The sequence below is a fragment of the Fistularia commersonii genome, chromosome 16 (assembly GCF_037954325.1).
Source record: "Fistularia commersonii isolate RoL2024-O1a breed Wild chromosome 16, RoL_Fcom_v1.0, whole genome shotgun sequence".
Lineage (NCBI taxonomy): Eukaryota > Metazoa > Chordata > Actinopteri > Syngnathiformes > Fistulariidae > Fistularia > Fistularia commersonii.
The window spans coordinates 2,708,832-2,731,592 of NC_141299.1; the positions used below are offsets into that span (position 1 = coordinate 2,708,832).

At 39.1% G+C, this 22,761-nt stretch overlaps 1 protein-coding gene across 5 annotated transcripts in view; it reads left to right on the forward strand.

Moving 5' to 3' along the window:
- The window catches only part of kif1aa (kinesin family member 1Aa), a 52,990-nt gene that overhangs the window by 12,234 nt on the left and 17,995 nt on the right, over nt 1-22,761 (forward strand). For 2 of the 5 annotated variants that reach the window (XM_086161655.1, XM_086161658.1), the window contains exons 3-29: nt 5,594-5,667; nt 5,782-5,964; nt 6,043-6,108; nt 6,206-6,384; nt 6,510-6,621; nt 6,792-6,869; nt 7,004-7,069; nt 7,158-7,175; nt 7,255-7,333; nt 7,450-7,528; nt 7,786-7,928; nt 9,100-9,233; nt 9,931-10,010; nt 11,694-11,769; nt 12,360-12,439; nt 12,524-12,630; nt 12,731-12,814; nt 14,396-14,576; nt 14,688-14,760; nt 15,046-15,133; nt 15,411-15,559; nt 15,666-15,844; nt 16,104-16,241; nt 18,676-18,999; nt 21,435-21,553; nt 21,678-21,763; nt 21,846-21,981. In XM_086161655.1, coding sequence (XP_086017781.1) covers nt 5,594-5,667; nt 5,782-5,964; nt 6,043-6,108; nt 6,206-6,384; nt 6,510-6,621; nt 6,792-6,869; nt 7,004-7,069; nt 7,158-7,175; nt 7,255-7,333; nt 7,450-7,528; nt 7,786-7,928; nt 9,100-9,233; nt 9,931-10,010; nt 11,694-11,769; nt 12,360-12,439; nt 12,524-12,630; nt 12,731-12,814; nt 14,396-14,576; nt 14,688-14,760; nt 15,046-15,133; nt 15,411-15,559; nt 15,666-15,844; nt 16,104-16,241; nt 18,676-18,999; nt 21,435-21,553; nt 21,678-21,763; nt 21,846-21,981 — 3,111 coding nt within the window. The remainder of the gene's footprint in view (nt 1-5,593; nt 5,668-5,781; nt 5,965-6,042; nt 6,109-6,205; nt 6,385-6,509; nt 6,622-6,791; nt 6,870-7,003; nt 7,070-7,157; nt 7,176-7,254; nt 7,334-7,449; nt 7,529-7,785; nt 7,929-9,099; nt 9,234-9,930; nt 10,011-11,693; nt 11,770-12,359; nt 12,440-12,523; nt 12,631-12,730; nt 12,815-14,395; nt 14,577-14,687; nt 14,761-15,045; nt 15,134-15,410; nt 15,560-15,665; nt 15,845-16,103; nt 16,242-18,675; nt 19,000-21,434; nt 21,554-21,677; nt 21,764-21,845; nt 21,982-22,761) is intronic. The other 3 variants (XM_086161659.1, XM_086161660.1, XM_086161657.1) reach the window with 2 other exon arrangements.

Here is a 22,761-nt window from a genome sequence, read left to right on the forward strand (position 1 = left end):
CAGCTGCGCAGTATCAGAAGTGTCGTTGCTCTCTCTGCAAACATATACTCCGCCTCCCACCTGTCTTGAAACCCCCTGTTTCCAAAGTCCACCTTTCATCAAGCCATTTTTTGGGGAGAGGGGTCGCTGAAAGTTGACAACAGGTGACTCAGCAAGGCCAGCTGATTAGCGGATGAGGCTCGTGCTTGCCAGCACTCGATTGCACTCGTGCGCCACAGCACTCGTAGTGCATTGTGGGACTTGCACTATTAGTAATAGTAGAGAGATACTTTATTGATCCCAATGGAAATTAAGGTGTCTATCAGCATACACATAATACACAATGCACATATTAAACATACATCTACACAAATCTGGATTCATACAACCAGTAACTTAGCAGAAGAAGAACAAAAACAAATCCTAACGAGGTAGAAAAAGTGTCGCAGCACTTTTTCTCTCCACAGGAGTGGCTGGATGATGTTGAAAGCAGTGGAGAAATAAAAAAAAAAACATGATTCTCACAGCAGTGCCTCCTTTGTCCAAGTGAGAGTGCACGGTGTGTTGAAGAAACAGGATAGCATCCTCAACTCCCATATTCTCTTGGCCAGCAAACTGCAGGGGGTACAGTGCATGGCGAACCAAGGGTTTGAGTAGATTAAGCAACAGCACACGTTCAAGGGTCTTCAATAAGTGAGAAGTGAGGACAACCGGTCTGTAATCGTTGAGTTCTTTTGGGTGTGCCTTCTTGGGGACTTGTATCAGGCATGTTTTCTCAATGTCAGGACCTTGCCTTTCTGCAGACTCCCGTTGAAGAGGCTCAGCTCATTCCATTGCAGAGGTCTTTAGCAGTCTAGCACAGATGCCATCAGGGCCTTCCACCTTGGAGTTCAGTCTTTTGAGCCCTTCCCTCACCTGGGCAGTAGTGACTGTGGGTGGTGGGTGTGGGGGGGTCTGTGGGCAGAGGTGGGGGTTGGGGAGCTGTGATGACACAGGTTGTGCGGTCAATGTCAGGAAGGGCTTGTGGCAGGATGTAAACATACAGAACAATGTGCGAGAACTCTCTCGGCACGGTAAGGTCACAGACTCATCGCAAGTAACTCCACGTCTTTACTGCTGATGGTCTCCTTCACAGTTACATGTCCAGGATGGCACCAGTTGTTTTGAATGTATATCACCAGTCCTCCTCTCTTCTTTTTCCCGGAAAATTTATTGTCTCTGAGTGTAACTGTGCTGAAACCTGGTAGGTCAACATTAGCAGCGGGGACAATACTTGTGAGCCATGTCTCCTTCCGGCAGAACAAAGGGGTTGTATCTCGCCTAGCTGTCACAGCAACTCCAGATCTACATCCCAAGAAGTGAAACACCTCCTTTGGGATATTTGTGTGAACCACTCTGGCAAACTTGCGCAGAGCAATCTGCGGATTCCTATTGTACAGTAGAGTAAAAAAAGTATTTAGTCAGCCACCTATTGTGCAAGTTCTCCCACTTAAAAAGATAAGAGACCTGTCATTTTTATCATAGCTACACTTCAACTATGAGACAGAATGCAAAAAAAAAAAAAATCCAGATGATCACTCCCTGCTGTCTGATTTTTAATGAATTTATTTGCAAATTATGGTGGAAACTATGTATTTGGTCAAGAACAAAGGTTCATCTCAATACTTTCTTATATACTCTTTGTATGCAATGACAGAGGTCAAACGTTTTCTGTTTTCACACACTGTTGCTGGTATTTTGGCCAATTCCTCCATGCAGATGACCTCTAGAGCAGTGATGTTTTCGGGCTGTTGCTTCGCAACACAGACTTTCAACTCCCTCCAAAGATTTTCCATGGGGTTGAGATCTGGAGACTGGCTAGGCCACTCCAGGACCTTCAAATGCTCCTTACAAAGCCACTCTTTTGTCGGTCAGGTGATGTGTTTGGGATCATTGTCACCCTGGAAGACCCAGCCACTTTTCATCTTCACTGCCCTTGCTGACGGAAGGAGGTTTTCACTCAAAATCTCACGATACATGGCCCCATTCATTCTTTCCTTTACACGGAATAGTCTTCCTGGTCCCTTTGCAGAAAAACAGCCCCAAAACATGATGTTTCCACTGCCATGCTTCACAGTAGGTATGGTGTTATTCAAATGCAACTCAGAATTCTTTCCCCTCCACGATACACAAACACAATAAGTTGAGTTTTTACCAAATAGTTCTATTTTGGTTTTATCTGACCATTGGACACTCTCCCAATCCTCTTCTGGATCAACCAAATGCTCACTTGCAAACTTCAGAAGGGCCTGGACATGTACTGGCTTAAGCGGGGGGACACGTCTGGCACTGCAGGATTTGAGTCCCTGGCGGCGTAGTGTGTTACTGATGGTAGCCTTTGTTACTTTGGTCCCAGCTCTCTGCAGGCCATTCACTAGGTCCCCCGTGTGCTTCTGGGATTTTTGCTCACCGTTCTTGTGATCGTTTTGATCCCACGGAGTGGGGTCTTGCGTGGAGCCCCAGGTGGAGGGAGATTATCAGTGGTCTAGCATGTGTTCCATTTTCTAATAATTGCTCCCACAGTTGATTCCTTCACACCAAGTTGCTTACCTATTGCCGATTCAGTCTTCCCAGCTGGTGTAGGCTAACAATTTTGTTTCTGGTTTCCTTTGACAGCTCTTTGGTCTTGGCCATAGTGGACTTTGGAGAGTGACTGTTTGCGGTTGTAGAGAGGTGTCTTTTATTCTGATAACCAGTTCAAACAGGTGCTATTAATACAGGTAACATATGGAGGACTAAGGCGCCTCTTACAAAAGAAGTTACAGGTCTGTGAGAGCCAGAAATCTTGCTTGGTTGTAGGTGACCAAATACTTATTTTCCACCACCATTTGCAAATAAATTCATTAAAAATCAGATAATGTGATTTTCTGGATTTTTTTTTTCGCATTTTGTCTTTCATAGTTGAAGTGTGCCTATGATAAAAATTACAGGCCTCTATCATCTTTTTAAGTGGGCAATCTTGCACAATTGGACTTGCACTTTTTTACCCCACTATATTAAAGGTTGCTACTACCAGAATGATGCACTGACTTCTCCATATCCATAGGATAGAGTAAAATGTCTCCTCGTACAAGTTTAGAAGTTTAAAAAGCTAAGAAAACAACACAGATACGAACATAACAGAAAGAGACAAGGAGGTACTCAGACTTGCTGCCACTCTTGTTGGCGCCTCGTCAAGTGTTAATAGTGCTTGCAATATATCCCTGGTCCAGCTCTACTAATAATCAAATATTATCCTACGGGACGTGCCCTCGTCTGTGCCGCCCATTTCTTTCACGAGAGGCGGATGTTGTTGGGAAGGCTTAGACACAGACCTATAACAAGAGTATCTTATTTCCCATTAAATTGGCAGCATGCATATTAACTACTGGTCATGTTCCATATCTCATCAGCTTTCCTCTAACTCACACACTAACCCCAGTGCATATAAAGGAACATATTTGGCCCAGAATGTTTCTTTTATAGTTGCTAGGAACAACTCCCACTTGGGAAAACTTGCATTGCTCCCTGCGTGTGTTCTGAACAATTCCTATTCAATCTAAACAAATAAAAGTATAGAGTGGTGCACAGCTTAATTTCAAGTTTGACCGTCAGTTACACTTCAGTTTGTTTTAAGACTTAATTTTGGTGCTTTGACTCTGCTGCTCAATTTTAATATAGGTAGAGGATAACAAGAAAACAAAGAGAATAATTCACTTCAGGTCTTTTTTTTTTTTTTCTCTCTCGTCAGATTTTTCTATAAAACGAAAAAAGCATTTGTGGTCTTACCTTTATAGGTTGTCCATGTGCCTGTCCACAGTGAAAAGCTCTGTTACTTTGTTTTAAAAGTTGTATTGAATTTTTTGTATTTATTTTATCCTGTATTTTTTATAGAAGGGAGGCTGCAACAAGCACTTACCAGCTCACATACGCCTTCCTCAGGTGTAGCAGAGTACTGTTTCCTTCACCTTGGAGGCTTTTCTCGGTAGTTTATTGACCGATCGGCAAGAACATGTCACACTCTTTCATTAAAAAGATTACACAGGCTGTAGAGAGACATGGTGTATGGTAAATCTTTCTACAAACATACTGGGATCATGCTGAGAAACAGACACAAATTTGGTAATTTTTACTTCAGAAAATGTTAAATATGATTAGACTCATACAAAGAGTACATTTGTAAAACCGATTAGTGGACGAATCAAGAGGTGGTAGCAGCAGGATGATAATGTAATGTAATCTACACACATCTTTTGACTCAGATTCTCAGATTTCTCAGATCTTTCAACATTATTTTTAATAGGATACACCCATTTAGGCCCATTTGCTTTTTCTTACCCTTTCTTTATGTTGTTCTTTCTAAGTGAATGCATTTCCTCTTCCCGCTTTGACCCACTCCTTTGACAAATCTGAGGTCACAGCTTCTGTAAATGACACAGGTATGTAACACATCGCTTGATAGCAGTAATCCACGTTATTCTGGAGTTGATCAATCACCTCCGAAACATATATTTAGATACACAGCGATCTGTGTGTCTGTCTGGCTACTTCCTCTCTCTCTCCAGGGTTATTGTTTAGACTCAAACTCAGGCTTGACTTTTACGGTTTGTGATTGTTTTGGCTCAGTTATAGTTCATGTTCTGCTGTAACATGGGAGTTTTGGTTTCTTGACCTCTACTTTATGGCGCCATCATCATCATCATCAGGTGATAAGGAAGTCTGTGTCTGCTGTTCTACACGTGTTCTAGCCACAAACTTTACAAATCTGTGCTTCTGCACCTTGTTACTGCCAGGAAAGTTGACAATGTATGCCGGTCTGTTTTTTGTGGTACCTGTTAAAAGCACATTTTCACATCAAGGATCCAGTTTTCTCTAGTCCTGTTTAAAAGCAATACACTGATCCAAATTGTTGCATTCTAGACAAGTTTCACCAGCTCCCTGTCAACATTTTGAGTGGTATCTGTCCTGTGTGTTTATTAAAACACCTGTTCCTCGCCATACCACCAGCAATTCTTTTGACAAACCACTTTCAATTAGCATCCACCTTGCTCACTCAGGAGTGGTAGCCCAAGAATCTCCCACAGTGCGTAGTTTTTTTTCATCTCTGTCAAACAGGAGCCGTGACCAGTGGGTTCCATAGCAGCTTCTTGCAGCTCCAGTTCGTCCACTCATGTTGCTTATTGCATATTAGTCATCAGCAGAACACCGTTGGCAACCTTGGGCCTACTCTGGGCCAAAAACCTGTCGGCAGAGCGAGATCGTACTGTGGCAACACAATGTGAACCCAAATTAGCACCGAACTTAAATAGAGGGAATGAAAAAGAAGAGGCTCTGCTGCATTACTGCATCTTCAAACAGCAAGTGCAAGAGGGCTTTTGTTAAACATACCCTCTGCACCTTTGGCTCATCCGTGTCAAATTGCAAATTCAATTTGCCCATTATCAATGAAAATAAATACAAATAATTGAGGGCATAATTCAACACAGGGAGAAGTGGCTGCTACCCCTTTGACCCCATCCCAGATAAGCAGCAGAAGATGGATGGATGCATTTTTATCACCTTCCATCTGACTTGTGTTCCTTGTCCTGTCTTTCAGCCATCATCAACCCAAAGCAGGCCAGAGACAACAAGAGCTTCAACTTTGATTACTCGTATTGGTCACACACCTCGGTAACTCTTGGTGAATTACAATGAGCGAATACTTTACAGACATGCAAATAAAACATTTGACATATCTTTATTATTGTGAATTGTATTACCACAAATAATGATTTCTATCTTCAGCCGGAGGATGTCAATTATGCCTCTCAGATGCAAGTGTACAAAGACATAGGAGAAGAAATGTTGCTGCATGCCTTCGAAGGTTACAATGTCTGCATCTTTGCGTATGGTCAAACGGGTGCTGGCAAGTCCTACACAATGATGGGGAAGCAGGATGTCAAAGATCAACAAGGAATCATTCCCTTGGTACGGACTAAATCATTCCCCAGTGATGAGAAAATAAAGTTAAAATTTAAATGAAATAATGTCTATTTCCTCCCTCAGCTATGTGAAGACCTATTTACTAAAATCAGTGACAATATAGACAACAATGTGTCATATTCTGTGGAGGTAAGCATGAGTCACCTCTGTCAGCTGTTTGTTACATCTTGAGAATTTTGAAGCTGTTACCTTTTTCTAAATTAGGCTATCTTTATGAGCGTAACAGGTAAGCTATATGGAAATCTACTGTGAACGCGTGCGGGACTTGCTGAACCCCAAAAATAAAGGGCACCTACGTGTGCGAGAACATCCTCTAATGGGACCCTATGTGGAGGACCTGTCAAAGCTGGCGGTAACCTCCTACAGTGATATCCAGGACCTGATGGACTCTGGTAACAAAGCCAGGTAATTGTATTGGATCACTTCTATTAAAAGTGTTTAGACTTTAAATTGGTGTATTTGTAAGTTTGATTATTTATTTGGACAGTATAATGCAATCAAAATGACTGAAATTCATCCCCTCTCGACAGGACCGTGGCAGCTACGAACATGAATGAGACAAGCAGTCGGTCACATGCCGTTTTTAATATCATATTTACTCAGAAACGCCATGATGCCGAGACTAATAACACCTCTGAGAAGGTACAGGATCTCAACCTGGAGGATAATTCATTGTCCTAATCAATGATTATTGAAATCCGCGTCACAAAAAGTTGTTTATGTATTTTTATTTCATTCTTATGATGGAACATTTCCATGGAATGGTGCATAAGACCAGGATTTTTCTTAATGCAACTGAAACTCTTTTGTAGGTCAGCAAAGTCAGTTTGGTGGATTTGGCTGGTAGTGAGAGGGCAGATTCCACTGGAGCAAAAGGGACAAGGCTTAAGGTGGGAATATTTTCTCCCATTTTATTTTCTATATTTAATACCAACTCTGATAAAACATGACAGTCAGAAATTAACCAGTACAGAAAACGTTTCATGTTGTTTTAATTTTGCTCCTGGCTCATTTTTTGGCATAGGAAGGAGCAAACATAAACAAATCTCTTACGACGCTGGGAAAAGTCATCTCTGCTTTGGCAGAAATGGTAACTGTATCTGTATACTGCTTGTTTAAAAAAATGTAAATTCCTTGTATCGATTTAACTTTAATTTTACAAATATCTTTCATTTTAGGACTCGGGACCGATCAAGGTGAATATGTATATTCTACTATTTAAACCTAAACCCAAATTGACACACTGGTGGTGTTTTTAATTCCTGTTTTATACAGAATAAGAAGAAGAAAAAAGCAGAAAGTTTTATTCCCTACAGAGATTCAGTTTTGACATGGCTACTCAGAGAAAATTTGGGTATGAGCACCATAAACCACATTGTAAATGTTTAAAACGGTCATCTTGCATACTAAAGCAAAAATGTATTTATTTTTTCTCTTTTTTTTTTTTTTTTTTTTTTTACATTCCAACAGGGGGCAATTCTCGTACTGCAATGGTTGCTGCTCTGAGTCCAGCAGATATCAACTATGATGAGACCCTCAGTACACTCAGGTATATAACACATCTGACCCTCGAGAGCATATATATTTCAACCTTCATACATTATTTCCCACGCATCTGATGGATAAGGCTTTGAAACTAGTGCGATCAAAACATTGCATAGCCTACACTTTGCACGGCAGCTTCACACGTCAACCACCTTCCATGAATTGCACCTGCAGTGCCATGCTGAGGTATTCTGTGAATATGTGGTATTGGGATAGCCATGAACATGTTTGTACTTTTTGCCCCTGCATTTTTACTAATAGGTATGCAGACCGTGCCAAACAGATTCGTTGTAATGCTATTATCAATGAAGATCCCAACAACCGACTGGTACGTGAGCTGAAGGAGGAGGTGACTCGCCTGAAAGAGCTCCTCTATGCCCAGGGTCTTGGCGATGTCATTGAGAGTAAGGACTCATTTATTTAATTAAAACAACTGTTATAATTTCCTCCAGGGCTAAATTACAACATTGTGTGATGCTTTCAAAGTATTTTTTAAGTGAGGACATTGTTCTCAGGATACACAATTATATTCAACACAGGCCACACAAATCACTGTTATTTCATCTATTCTCAAAAATCACATCCAAGTTAAGCCCCAGATATAGCAAAAGTACTTCTTTTCTTGGTAACTATTCACAGGGGCGCTCAAGCCATCATGAAAATGATTCCTATTTTTTAATTTTGCTAAATTAGCAAAAAACATCATACAGTCATAGCCGAAAAAAACAGACAAAAAGGTTCAAGAGTGTCATTTCATTGAAGTTGTTCTGTTGGTTCATCGTGGCCGACAGCTTAAGACATCTCATTGTTTTTTCCATTAATTTTTCACCCATCTGTGGTTATTCAGGTATTCAATCATTAGAAACTGCACAAATCCATGATCCATGTTTATGTAAAGGTTCTTTCTCTAGAATCTTTACCTTCTCTCTCTCACACTCTCTGTCTTTCTCTTTTTTCCTGTCTTTCTCTCTTTCACTCTCTTGCACTCTTTTTTTCTCAGTTGCCATATTTCTGTTTTGTGTAGTTTATCTTACGCATTTACGAGTAACCGGTCGCTAAGTTCGAGGATTTGAAAGCTGTGCGTTTTGTCTTCTGCTTTCACTCTTATAACAATTAACTATTATGTGTACTTTTTTACAGTAAAGAGAAGATATTGTGTTTCCTGCTGCACCACAAGCTCATGAGCAACAGACAGCATTGTTTTAACATAGTCTGGGATTGATTTGAATGCCTTGCCACTTTTCTTGTAATCTTTGGTGGATAGACAACTGACCACTTCTTTGGGAAAGGAAAAAAAACACAAGAAATCCAAAACTGCATGGATTTTTGTGCAGATGTTTATGCAGCTGTCAAGTGCAAGTTAACATTGATTTGTGTTGTTTAAAACCACACATTTTATCATCCTTTTCCTCTTCCTTCTATATGTGCATACATTTCTCCATTTCTTTTCTTCCTTTCATTCCTTACCCAAAACTCACTCCTTGTGTACCCATCCATCCCAGAAAGATCTGTCTTATTATAAGGCTAATAAAAATGAAGGGACAGTTGTGAATCAAAAGGATGATCTCTCAACAGTGACCAATGCTATGACTTGGATGAGTCCCTCTCCATCTCTTTCTGCATTGTCCAGCCGAGCTGGATCGATTGCCAGCCTACATGATCGCATCATATTCAGCCCGGGCAGTGAGAAGGCAATTGAGAGGCTCAAGGTAAATAAGAGCATAATAAGTAGTATAGTATATAGTATAATAGTATAGCATAGTATAATAAATAGACTATGAAGTGATTAAAATGCATTGCATGTAAATATAATGCATTCTTAATGCTTATAATGTTCATTTTTAGTCACTGATAATTTATGATAATTATTTTGCAGTACTGCCCCTTGCAGTTACTGTTTTTATATTGTGGAATTATATCTTAAAAGCAAGTTATCTCAAATTTGTGTAAAGTATTGTAGCGTTTTAGCCAGGGAAACACCCCGGTGACGGTAAAACATCTGTTTAATGAGTAATAGCTGTTGTTGGCCACAGACAGGCCACACGAGCCTGCAATACAACTTACTGTTCCCGCTAAATTCCAGATTAAAAAAAAAAAAAAAAACAGAATTCATAACATCAGTATGTTGATGAGATTTATAGGATCGCAGTAAGTTCTCTGAATGTCCAGAGCATGGGGAATGAATGGCTTGCTTGGTTATTAAATATGATAACTCAATTGTTAAACAACTTTTTCTTTTCTAAAATGAAAATTGTCAATTATATTGAACTTTGGATAAACCAAGATATGTTTTGTTGATTGTTTGAGTTCTTTCATTGGATACTTTGAAACAACAACTCATATTCTTGAGTGTCACCATATATTGTTTTTCAATTGTAAGATTTACACTGTGATTTTGAATAACAGGAAACCGAGAAAATCATTGCAGAACTCAATGAGACTTGGGAAGAGAAACTTCGCAGAACAGAAGCCATCAGAATGGAAAGGTATGACATGCAAACTCTCAACAGTTTTTTTTTTTCTTTTGTTTAATTCAAGTTTTTTGCTCTAAAGACATAGCATAAACCTGCTATTAGATTAGACTAGATTAGATTCAACTTTATTGTAATTACACATGTACAAGTGCAGGGCCACAAAATGCAATGCAGCATCTAACAAGAAGTGCAAAAAAGCAGAAGGTGCTCGTATAATAAACATATTAACAGTATGTAGTCTTTTTGTCGAAATCTTCTTGTCTTGGCGACTGGTCTTGAAGTTCTTCACTTGTAGACGTTTCACTCCTCATCTGAGAGGCTTCTTTAGTTTTAATAACCCATGGGGAGTTTCTGAATAAAACTGCCACGTTTAACAGTATGTAAATGATATATTACGTCGATATTACAATAATTTACAAGGGATTTACAAATAGGATACTATGAACATATTATTCAGATTGATATGTTCATTGTAGTAGACTATATACAGGAACTACAGACATAATATACAGATGATAAGTTACGCTAAACATAAATACAGTTGAAATGGGCATTAAATAGTACATAAACAAATAGCAGCTGCATAGAGTTACTAAACTAATGTAGTATTGTGTTTGGTGTGTGTATGCAGGACAGTCCAGTAGTGTAGTGGTAGCTGAATTTAGTTTTTTGATCAGAGGAAAAAAGAGTAGGTACAGGGTGTAAAGTGATATATAAGAATCAGCAAGAGTTTAATAAGAACTGGGGGAGAAGATGTTTCTTAGTCTGCTGGTTCTTGTCCAGAAGCACAACGGTTAATGGGCAGGCTGGGAGGAATCCTCAAAAATGCTACAAGTTAGATGGAGATGCCGTTTCTTCTGTACATCCTCGATTGCTAAAACTGGAGTTCCTGGGACGCGTTTGGCACTTTTCACTACCTGTTGGGCTCATGAAACACATTTTGAAGAGTTTATTATCATGTGTACAGCCTGGAAACATGCTTCCCTGCACAATGAAATTCTTACTTTGTCGTCCGCAGCAAATTCAGATGAGTATTGGTAAATCTTATAATAAAAAACGTACGGTACTGTTGTTACCCAATGTAGCAGGGAAGGGAAATTCAAACAGTGCAGGGAATGTAAACATACACAGAAATGGGATTTGGCAAAATGATAGTTGTAAATTATAGTTCTTTGTAAATATATTGTACACGTTGTTTTTCTTTTAATGTTTTGGGACACTTATACATTGCTTTTGTGTTGAACTAACCAAAAGAGTGACTCTTAATGGAAATTTCAACTCATACATCAATATTTCCCATACCAATAAATCATGTTTAGTAGCATGAAAGTATCAGGACTATCTAATAGTAGTCTTATCTTTTCAAAAAACGTGAAGATAAAAAAATGGGTCCAACATTAAGCCAAGAAAAAAGGCCGCAACCCAAGCTTCCTGTTCCCAAAAGAAGAATCCCTTGTTTAATCGCCCTCACACATTATGCTTTTGTGAAAGTGATTTAATCATTTATCATAATTTATTCTGTAATTAAAATGATGTTGAATACAAATTACAGCAGATAATTTTGAAGATGACATTAAGATTAATTGTCAGGGTGTTATTTAATAGTATCCGTAATAGGATATTAAGAATGTAAAAAAAGAAGAGAATAATAATAAACAAATATCATGGTTTACTGAGTCTGATATTTATCCATAGAGAAGCATTGCTGGCAGAAATGGGCGTAGCGATGCGAGAAGATGGCGGGACAGTGGGTGTATTCTCCCCTAAGAAGGTAAGAATTGTTGGAAAACTTACAAACTATTCAGTGATATCCTCACAATTTTGATAAATATACTGAAGTGCCTGTTTTTCTTTAGCCCCAGCCTGTCTTTATTGATACAGTTGGCCTCTTTTCCCCCAATGAGGTTTGTAGCTCTGGAGTGTTTCAGCTTGTCTCTTTCAATCACTTCTCAACACAGCTCTTAGTCATGTTCATTATTTTCTTGTGTTTTAGTGTTTTCTAAAATGTACTTCATTAAACACTCCAGAGTCCTCCAGTACACTAATGTCAGTGATGAGTCTAATAATTTTGAGAAGGCAATGATTGTGCCCCAATTTCAGTTGGGTAGATGGATGATGATGTTTGGCTTTTTGCCTGCAGCCTCAAACATCCAACTGAGATATTTAAGACTCATAGTGATATTCTGCGGGGAGTGAAATTAACTGCATGGTTTTAAATTCTGCTGATTGTTTGACCTTCCTTCCTGAGTAAGGTGAACTCTCTGTCATATGCAGTTTGTGCATCTCAAGAAAATATAATGTATGCTTTAAATGAATTACCAATAACATTTCTAAAGTAAGTTATCTGTTGCTCTCATTTAGACACCTCATCTAGTGAACCTCAATGAGGATCCATTGATGTCTGAGTGCCTTCTTTACTACATAAAAGATGGAATCACTCGGTAAGACACTCTGGGATTTCCAGTCTTATATGTAAGAAAATAAAAATATCAAATCTATTATTTGAATCTTTCATTTGATTTTAGGGTTGGTCGTGTGGATGCCAGCAGTCGCCAGGACATTGTCCTCAGTGGCCACTTCATAAAGGATGAACACTGCACCTTCACCAGTTCCATCGATCCAGTGGGAGAAAGTGAGCTATTTCTCTCCTGCTATATTAGTTTCCTGTTGTTTACACGAGACGTTGAAAGAAATTCTCGTGGATGTCTTATATTGTCCCGTCTGTTCTAAAGCAGCTGTAGTCCTGGAGCCCTGTGAAGGAGCTGAGACGTATGTAAATGGAAAAAGAGTAACAGAGCTCACTGTGCTCAAATCAGGTTAGTAGCTAATGAATCTCTTAACAATTTTCTTACCATGCAACTTATTCTTTTATACTACCAAGATGCAACATTTTATACAGTAAATGTGTTTCTCAATCAATCAATCAATCAATACTCTTATTTGTCATTGTCCAAATACAAAGAAGACAGGTATATAACAGCAAGGGTGGGCAAACTTTTTGGCTCAGGGGCCACATCGATTTTTAAATTTTACAGACGGGCCGGATCAGCACAAGATACGATACATAACAAAAAAAAAAAAAAAAAAAAAAAAAAAAAAACGCATTAGCTAACAGTACATATCAGACTCGTCTGACATTTCCTTTGAAAATAAAACCAGCTTGGTTTTGAAGGCTCTGACGTTTGCTTGCATTTCATGCACAAACCGATTTTTCCCTTGTAGCTTTACATCCAAATCATTCATGTGTGTCAGTGTGTCCGCAGTAAAGGCTAAATCACAAAGCCAATCTGTGTCATTCAGGAAAATTCTCAAGTAGCTCCCAAAATGAAATAATCTCCTGTTTGAGCTCCCACATTCATTCATCCAGTCATTCATAGCAAGTATGAATCCTGCGCCAATCTTGGCGGGCCGGATGAAAAAGACCAACGGGCCGGATGTGGCCCGCGGGCCGTAGTTTTCCCACCCCTGGATAACAGCAACATACCGTTTTGAGCTTCCTCCACTAGCTAGACCTGTATCACATTCCAGGGGGTGGCAAGTGGAAGGTGCAGGGTGGCACTGGTCCCACAGGATGTTGTGGACTCACTTCAGACAGTGGTGTGGATGGTGCTGATCTCTGGGAGACTGATGCCAATGATTCTCTGCTTTTTTTCACCACCCTCTGCAGGGCCAGCTGCTTGGCCTCAGTGCAGCAGGACCACACAGAAACTGTGGGTTGTAACTGCTGATTGCATCCTGTTGGAATTTTACCATAAGTTTGAGTTTCCTCAGGTAGAAAAGGTGTTGTTGGACCCCACAGCTGAGTTGATGCTGGCGCCCAGGGTCAGGTCTTCTGTCACTGTCCCCTCCTGGAGCCTGAATTTTGTAGTCCTCCCCTCTACCTCACTCTTGATGAAGAGTGGAGTAGGGATGGATCGGCCAGACCTACAAAAGTCCACAATAATGTCCTTGGTGTTCCAAATGTTAAGGACCACGTTGTGATCATCAGATGTTGGGCCTCACTTCTGGAGGCTGGCTTATCGTTGTTACAGAGAAGCCACAGTGTCATCTGCAAATTTGACAATGTGGTTGTTTGGGTGGGTGGTTTAGCAGTCATGTGTGAACAGTGTATAAAAAAATGGGCTGAACACACATCCTTGTTGTGATGACGATAAGGGTGGACGAAGTGTCTAACTTGCTGTGAGCACTTTGATAAGAAGTCCATTACCCAGCCGCATAGTGTGTTGTGCAGTCCAAGGTGTTGTAATTCAGATTGGTCGGATTGTATTCACAGCTGAACTGACGTCAACAAAAAGCAACCTAACATAGGTGTTTTTGTAGCTCTAAGTGTTCAAGTGGAGTTTGATCGCTATAACGTTTCAGCTATTTCTGATATAAGTGCTGATTTTTGCTTACAGGAAATCGCATCATTTTGGGAAAGAGTCACGTGTTCCGATTTAACCATCCGATGCAAGCTAGAGCAGAGAGGGAGAGGACACCTTGTGTCGAAAATCCTGCTGAGCCTGTTGACTGGGCATTTGCTCAGAGGGAGCTGCTGGAGAAACAAGGGATTGACATGAAACAGGAAATGGAACAGAGGTACTTTTGAGGAATAATGACCAGATGGGTTAAATTTAAGACACCAGGGGATAATAACAAAATTATTACAGCAAATGTTAGGGTCCTTTTTCACTGTGTTTGTATCTTCAGGCTGCAGGAGCTGGAGGACCAGTATCGCAAAGAGAGGGAGGAGGCCAATAACCTTCTAGAACAGCAAAGATTGGTAATTTATTAAAACTTTTATCAGCATCTGATGTCTTTTTTTGTCTGTCCATATATTTATTTTTTGCTTTATAATTTAATATTCTGTGCCTGCTTTTCCGTTTGGTATTTACTGATCTGATAACACCTCAAAATAAGACAAATCATAAATATATTAATAAGAGCTTCCTGAAATGAGCAAAAGGCCAAAATTTCACTCATTCATTTGGTATCTGTTTCTAAATTGTGTGACACTATACTGGGCAGTAAAGAGATTTTTGACATTTGTCATAAAACTTTTGCCTAGGATTATGAGAGCAAGCTGGAGGCTCTTCAGAAGCAAGTAAATCGTTATTATCCAGAAGCCCCTGAAGAAGAGGAGCCAGAAGAGGAAGGTAGTGGCAAATGCTGAACCCGGAAATACTTGTGTTTATCAATATTGTATTTATTTATCGTGTATTTATCGCGTTCTAATATTTTACTTGGCCATTCTGTTTTTGTGTACTGTTGTGTCTTGTTAATCTGTTGCTGCTACAACAAAAAAAAAAATCTCTGATATGAATTTAGTCTCGATTATCCTAATTTTGTTCTATGTTATGTAGACTCAATATTTACAGTCTGACTTTGGAAAGGAAACATAAAACTAATTGATTACATCCTTGTGGGTCACAGTACCATGGACAGAAAGGGAACGAGAGCTGGCTGTGTGGAGTTTCCGTAAATGGAGATGTTACCAGTTCACTTCTCTCCGTGATCGATTGTGGGGAAACGCAATCTTCCTCAAAGAGGCCAATGCCATCAGTGTTGAACTGAAGAAAAAGGTCCAAAATAATCAGTGTTATTTAAACTCCAATTACTCCCATTATATCCATCTCCTATTATAAAATGCCTCACTGACTAAACTGATTTCGTTCTCTCCACTTGCAGGTCCAGTTCCAGTTTATACTGCTGACTGACACGCTTTATTCACCACTGCCTCCTGATCTTTTACCTCCAGAGGCAATAAAAAACAGAGAGAAGCATCACTTTCCTCGTACTATTGTTGCCGTAGAGGTGCAGGATCAGAAGAATGGCGCTACTCACTACTGGACTTTAGATAAACTAAGGTACAAGTCTGGTCCACAACCAGTTTCTACACATTCCTATTTCACTGCCAACAATGTACATTTCACTCTTTCTTAAACATTGGGAAAGAGACAATATTATTGCTATTCAGGTCTTCTTCTTTTGGCTTTTCCCGTCAGGGGTCGCCACAGCGAATCAACTTTCTCCATCTAACCCTTCTCCTAAAAACCTATAAACTAGACTATAAACCGACTTAGTCTAAATACATGAAGTTTGTTGCCGTTTTTTTGTTCGTTGCAGGCAAAGACTTGATGTCATGAGAGAGATGTATGATCGTACTGCTGAAGTGGCCTGTAACACCACAAAGGATTCTGAAAATGTGATGACAGGAGGTGACCCCTTCTATGACCGCTTTCCCTGGTTCCGTCTGGTTGGAAGGTAAAAATTCTGAACTTTACTATTGTGCCATATATTAATTGGAGCAATGTATAGGGCATTAAAGGTGAAGTGATATCCATATCTGAACATTTTAAGGCCAACAGCAATGACATATTGTAGCAGGTTTTACTGTTCATGATAATTATTGGTTTTCTGTCATTAAATCACTAAATGACTAATTTGACATAAAGGAATGATTTTCCAACATAGTGATAAATATCTGACAGTTGAACATGTTTTATTCATTGTAAATCCAGCCCTACATTTTCATTCTGTATAATTTTTGCACAGTTCAGTATACTGTTATTTTTCAAACTTTGCACCTTTTTGATATGTGAAGTTCCAAATTAATATGGAGATCTGTTGGGACAGTATAGCTCCTAAACATGGGCTTGCAGTGTAACCACAAAGGTTGGATTTGACATTAATGGAAATATTCAGGGTGTGCTTGTCTCAAGAATGAGAAAAATTGGGAGTTTCATTTTTCAATCTTACTTGAGGCCGTCCGTTTCTGCTTTTCCCTCCAATTTTGAGTCTCCCACACACTCTGAAGCTGTTGTCCTGTGCAATCGTATGAGCCTGCTACATACATATTCACTATGTTATGGTTTTGTAAAATTTTATGACTGAAAGACCACTCCAAAGGATCAGGCGGTTATCGAAAAATACGTCCGGATTTTGATGTGTTGAATAGCTCATATCAAAATTGGTCTTCATGCTGTAAATAGTTTATTCAATCAAATTTGTTTTAATGATCTTGGTCAAGTAGTATTTGGATGTAAAATCACAAATTTTGGATTGGTTCAATGTGGTTTGTGTGAAATACAAATTTAAAGATAATTAATCCTGCAATCACCACCGTAATGTCCAGACTATAAGCTTCTTCTTTTTTCAAACGCTTTGAACACTGCGGCTAAACAATGATGCGGCTAATTTATGATTTTTTTTTGGGGGGGGGCTAACAAGCTTCTTGCTGCCAAAACATTTAGCCTCGTCACATTGGACCCATGAGATTACTGTGAAATTCTGAAGCTGTTCAATTCCAACACTGACGACAATAACAACAATGGTTTTAGTGCACAGGAGGAAGATGAAGATAGCGATGAGCTGGAGTAGGACAGAGGGGGGACAGAAAATGGATGCACTTTTCCTTGTATTATTTGTTATTTATTATTAATGTGTGTTACAGGCACTGTTCGAAAAAAAGCATGTCCATTACATATTTGTGGATGCTACCAGTATGTATTTAATCAAAAGTTAAAAATGTTTCTGTGTAACATCTTTCTGTGCAAATATCTCATGTTACAACATGACGCCAGCGACCTATAGACAAGTACAGCCTATATATATTTACACATGCATATTATTTATTCATTTTTAGCTGGTGCGACTTATAGTCAGGTGCGCTCAATAGTCAGGAAATTACGGTAATAAAGACTATATGCATGAAGTTATATCAAAGTGTTATATTGGGTATACGCACAACCCCCCAGCATCTTATTAATAAGAGAAGTGCACAAGAAGGATTCTGCAAATACATACCATATTTTTGGGGATTTTTTTTAATTTGTTGAAATATGTATTACATTTAAGAAACACATATACAGGGAAACCAACGTGGTTAAGTTGTAGTAAATCCTGCTTTAGACCAACAGAAAAATTATCAGCAACAATGAAACTAACTAAGTTATTTTCAAAAGTTTCCAAAAAATTATTATATATATATATATATATATATATATATATTATTATATCTGACTAATGTGGTCAATTATATTTTGACTAACATGTAATCCTGAATTTTTTTTCACATCCCTGTTGTCTGTGTCTCTTGGAGTGCTCTCTCCACCAAGAAAGATGGGAATTCATTCAAAGTAAATGTAAAGTCAAAAATCAATTTAACACAGTATTGATATACATCTATGATATTCTATTATGTCTCTATGTATTTTTCAATAATAGGCCATATATTGAATAGACAATATTTTGCACTTCAACAAAATCATGTGAAATTGTATTAAAATGACTTAGACACATAATGATAGTAAAGTTTTGTCAAGTTATTTCATTTCAAATCAAAACATAACAATTTGGTACCTTTCAAAGGCTTTCATTAATAACCATATCCTCTAAGTAACAAGTTCAGATTGCTTTCATTGTCCCTTCTGTTTGGTGCACTCTATCGCTAGGGCTAAAATTTACATCAGTCTATGATTGGAGTTAAAAATTGATGTCCATTTCCGTCTCTGTTTTTTCCCCACTCTCCCACCTGTTCTGTCTTAATCATTCTCTCCACCAACGCAGGCAATAATTTGTGTCTCAAAAGGAGAAATGTTCCATTATGAGAGTATTCCATCTGTGTTCCTGTAGCCTAATTTCACAAGCTCATCGTCTGACTGTACTAACTTAGTTCCTATATCTGTGGTTGCACTAGAAACCCCATATTCACCACATGCATGAGCAAGCATATGAGTGATTCTACTCCATCCCCAACCCTCTCCAACTCTGAAATTCCACTGCTGGCTGACTCACAGCGTGTGGGTCGAGGGGAGGAGGAAGATTTGGAGGACATGGACGATGATTTCTTTTTGGAAGACTCATGCTCGCATCTCGGGAGAGACGATGCTGATGGCGATGATGACAATAATGATAATGATAATGATGATGATGATGATGACGAGGGTGAATTCTGCCGAGGCTCCAGCGAAGGCCAGGATCCCTTTTACGACCGCTCGCCATTATTCAGTGTAGTGGGAAGGTTGGTGAGGTTTCAGGGGCATGCTGGTATAGGAAACTAGCTCTTTCACGCTGAGAATTAGGGTTCCCTTTGGAGATATGAGTCGACTATAAATTACTTTTCATTTTTTTTTGTTGGAATTGACAATCTCTTTTCACATGAACTAGCAAACCTGTGTCATATGTCCAGCATATGCGAATACACTATGTTTAGTTGAAGTGTAAGATTTGGAATCTGTCTGTTCGAGTTTGATTTATAGATCATCATTTTAATTCCAACTATTCCTTTTTTTGAACTACTCAAACTCACACATTAGCTGTTTTTTCCTGTGTCTGTTGTAATGGCCTTCAAATTTCAAGAGACTGTTTTTTATAACATGTCAAACCTATACACATACAAAACACTGAGGAAATGGAGGTTCATGTCTAGCATTTTTATGTTCAAGTAAACACAACTACTGTGTTTTCCTGCTTGCTATCAGCCCTGTAGTTAGATGAAATGGAAAGTTTTCCATTTCTTTTCAGTCTTGCATAAAGACTTTTATGCAACCTGTTCCCACTAGTAAACTTCATTATGCCTAAGGAGTCAATAAGCTAACACCATCATGTGTACAGATACACACTCCGACAACCACAGAATGCTTTCAAATTTAAAATCGTGATTTTAAAATTTGCAATTTAGGCAAGTTATTTATAAATGGAGGTTCTCCCTCAGGCCGAAATTTTTTGGTGCTGTGTTTGCACAAATCGCCTTAGTGAATATAGTTTCCCATGCAGTAAAATGTGTATTTTGTTGTGGCTTTGTAGGAATGATCCAACTCAAGAAGCTACCATTTATTGTGCTAAGTTAGCCAAATAGCCAGCCTAGAAAAATGTTTTAAAATAGACACGTGTCTATAAGGGAATAAGGAAAACAGTTTCATTTTGCAAAAACTTGGGATTTTGTTTTAATGCCATCAAATAGAATGATTTATTATTCGTTTCTTTGGCGATAACTTTTTACACACTGACTGAGAGTAATTATTTTTACCCCCTTTGACGATTCACCTCTTAACATTTTTCATCAGCCTTGTCGATTTGTCGGCTCATACTACTTGTTCCCATGGTGTGCAGTGTTGATGCTCAACTGGTGTCTAACTTATATGCAACAAAAGCTAAATCAGTGATTTAAAAGAAAGATACACAAATTCTACATATTTTTTCAAGACAGATACTTATGAACTGGCATAACTCATGGATTACCAGTCAGATATGCAAATAAACACAGAACATACAAACTCCACACAGAAAGTCCCCCGAAAGAGAACGAGGGTCCTTAGTATAAACGCTAGCTACTGTGGCACCATGCTGACTCATTCAACAAAATAGGAAACCTAAATAAATATGATAGTGTGTGGAATTATTCATGATGTACTTTAACTGCTGTTCAAGCAAGAAAGACTCAAAATCTCAAGTTGAAGGAGCTGGTTTCTATTGCAGCTGTCTCTTTTAGGCATGCCAGAGCACTTTTCACTTTGACCTTTTTTTTATTTTATCCATTTATTCATTTTTCAATTTTTACTTGTGTATGTCTGATTATGAACCACTGTCCCTTCTTTGCACTAATTAGTACCTAGAAGATGGACTTTGATTTATGATGTAATCCCTTGGTTTACCAGACGATAAAGCAAGCTGCCATTTTATTCAGACAGAGTAATGTACATTTACTTTTGATCCAATTTTTCGAAACATTTGAAGATTTTTTGTTGACCAAGTTTGTCCTGAGCATGCCATTCTTGCACCTCACCAATCTTATCATAACTCTTTCCCTTCTGACCCTTAAATGTCAACCCCTTTTCACGTTTTAAAAACTGGTTCTTGAATTTAAAATTGAAATAAGTTAAAACTATCGAGAATTCTGTCTAACGCATTCTTTTCATTTGTTAATAGTATGAAGAAATTGTATTCGTAAACATTTTTTGATTTGATAAATGTTTTAAGTAATAGTCATACAATGTTTTAATATGAAATACCACAATATTTGGTTCAGTGGATTTGATTTCCTGATGTATACAGATTGAGAGGAGTTGGAGAAAAGCAAAAAAAAATCCCAATAATTCAGTGAAATACCATTTTATCAGTTAAGTATCAAGCTGGATTCTAAAAAAAGAAATGAAGCAGTTCAAATTAGCCTACAAACTTATCCTCAGCCTATAACAAAACATTATATATATTGCATGTAACGTCTTACTTCCCTGATAAGAATTTTTAGGTAGTAAGGAAACCCCCACGAAGCAATAGTAAAGGGCAGCCATGGCCATCGCAAGAGCAGACCCAGCTTCTTTTTTGTTTTGTTTTTTTCCACTCTATTGTTTTCTCATCAAGTGAAATTTGATCAATTGGATGCCCATTCTACATAGCCTGAGTTATTTCGGTGTTTTGTTTATTCTCTCTCTCCCCCCATGACTTCCTACACAGGGCTTTTGTGTATTTGAGTAACCTGCTGTACCCAGTTCCCCTGGTCCACTGTGTGGCCATTGGTAACGACAAAGGAGAAGTAAAGGGCTTCTTACGAGTAGCAGTGCAAGCCATATCAGGTAAGACTGGATCTTCAATTTTACACCAAACGTAGACATAACAGCAGAAAATGTTGTTCAAAAGGAAAGGTGGTGTAGGATTTTCTTGAGGATGTGAAGTGAAGGGTGTCATGTTTCCCTCCAGCTGATGAGGAAGCTCCTGACTATGGGTCAGGAGTGAGGCAGTCTGGAACTGCCAAAATTTCTTTTGAGGATCAGCAATACGAAAAGGTGGGAACATATCCCTCGGTTACGGTGAAAATGAGGGACACCTGCACGGTTACAAATTTATAGTATGTTCTGTGTATTGCAGTTTCAGACTGAGACCTGTTCCATAGGCCTGTCCCACACAGGAGTTTCCCAGGAAGAGCTTCGTATTGTCGAGGGCGAGGGCCAGAATACAGAAATGGGGTCTTCAGCGGATCAGGTCAACAACAACACATGCACAGGTAACCTTAATATACGAGTCAATGGAGATATGTTTTATGTTTGCCTGCGAGTGTTTTGGGGCTATATCCTGCTAAGCATTTTTTTTAAGGTAAAAAACTTTTTGATTACGAGATTTGGTGGTTTTCATGCGGGATACAGTGGACCAGCTTGACCCACTCAGCAGGCTCCTGGAGGGTGCATGAGGATGCTTTGTGGACCTAGAAAAGGCATTTAACTGTGTTCCCCCAAGAACTCTTCAACACTGGTCTTACTACAGTCTCTGTAAGACCAGTATCTGAGCTTGGCCTACATTGCTGGTAGTGGGAGTCATTTCCAGCAAGTGTTGGACATGAACAAGGCTGCCTTTTGTCCCTGACATTGTTCATAACCTCGACGAAGAGAATTTTCAGGGCACAGCTGGGGTGTTGAGGGAATCTGGTTAAGTTGCTTCAGGATTGGGTCTCCTTGGAGCGGTTGGCGGACGAATGTTAACTGTCTGGGATGACAATCACCACCTCCAAATTGGAGACCATGGGAAGAATAAAGCGGGAGATTGACACACTGACTTGCCTTGATGAGGATACAAGTGGAATCTTCGATTTCTCTATTGAAGAACTACAAGACTACATCCACATTCAGTACACCAGTGACCCAGCAAGGGTGACCCCGAGACTGACCAGCGGTGCAGCGAGCAAGTTTGCTTCAGCAAAAATGCAGCACCACTGAATAAGAACCGTCCAGAAGTGCTGAAGCTACGATGGACCCTGAAGAGGATTGCCTGGCCTGAGCTCAGCATAGCA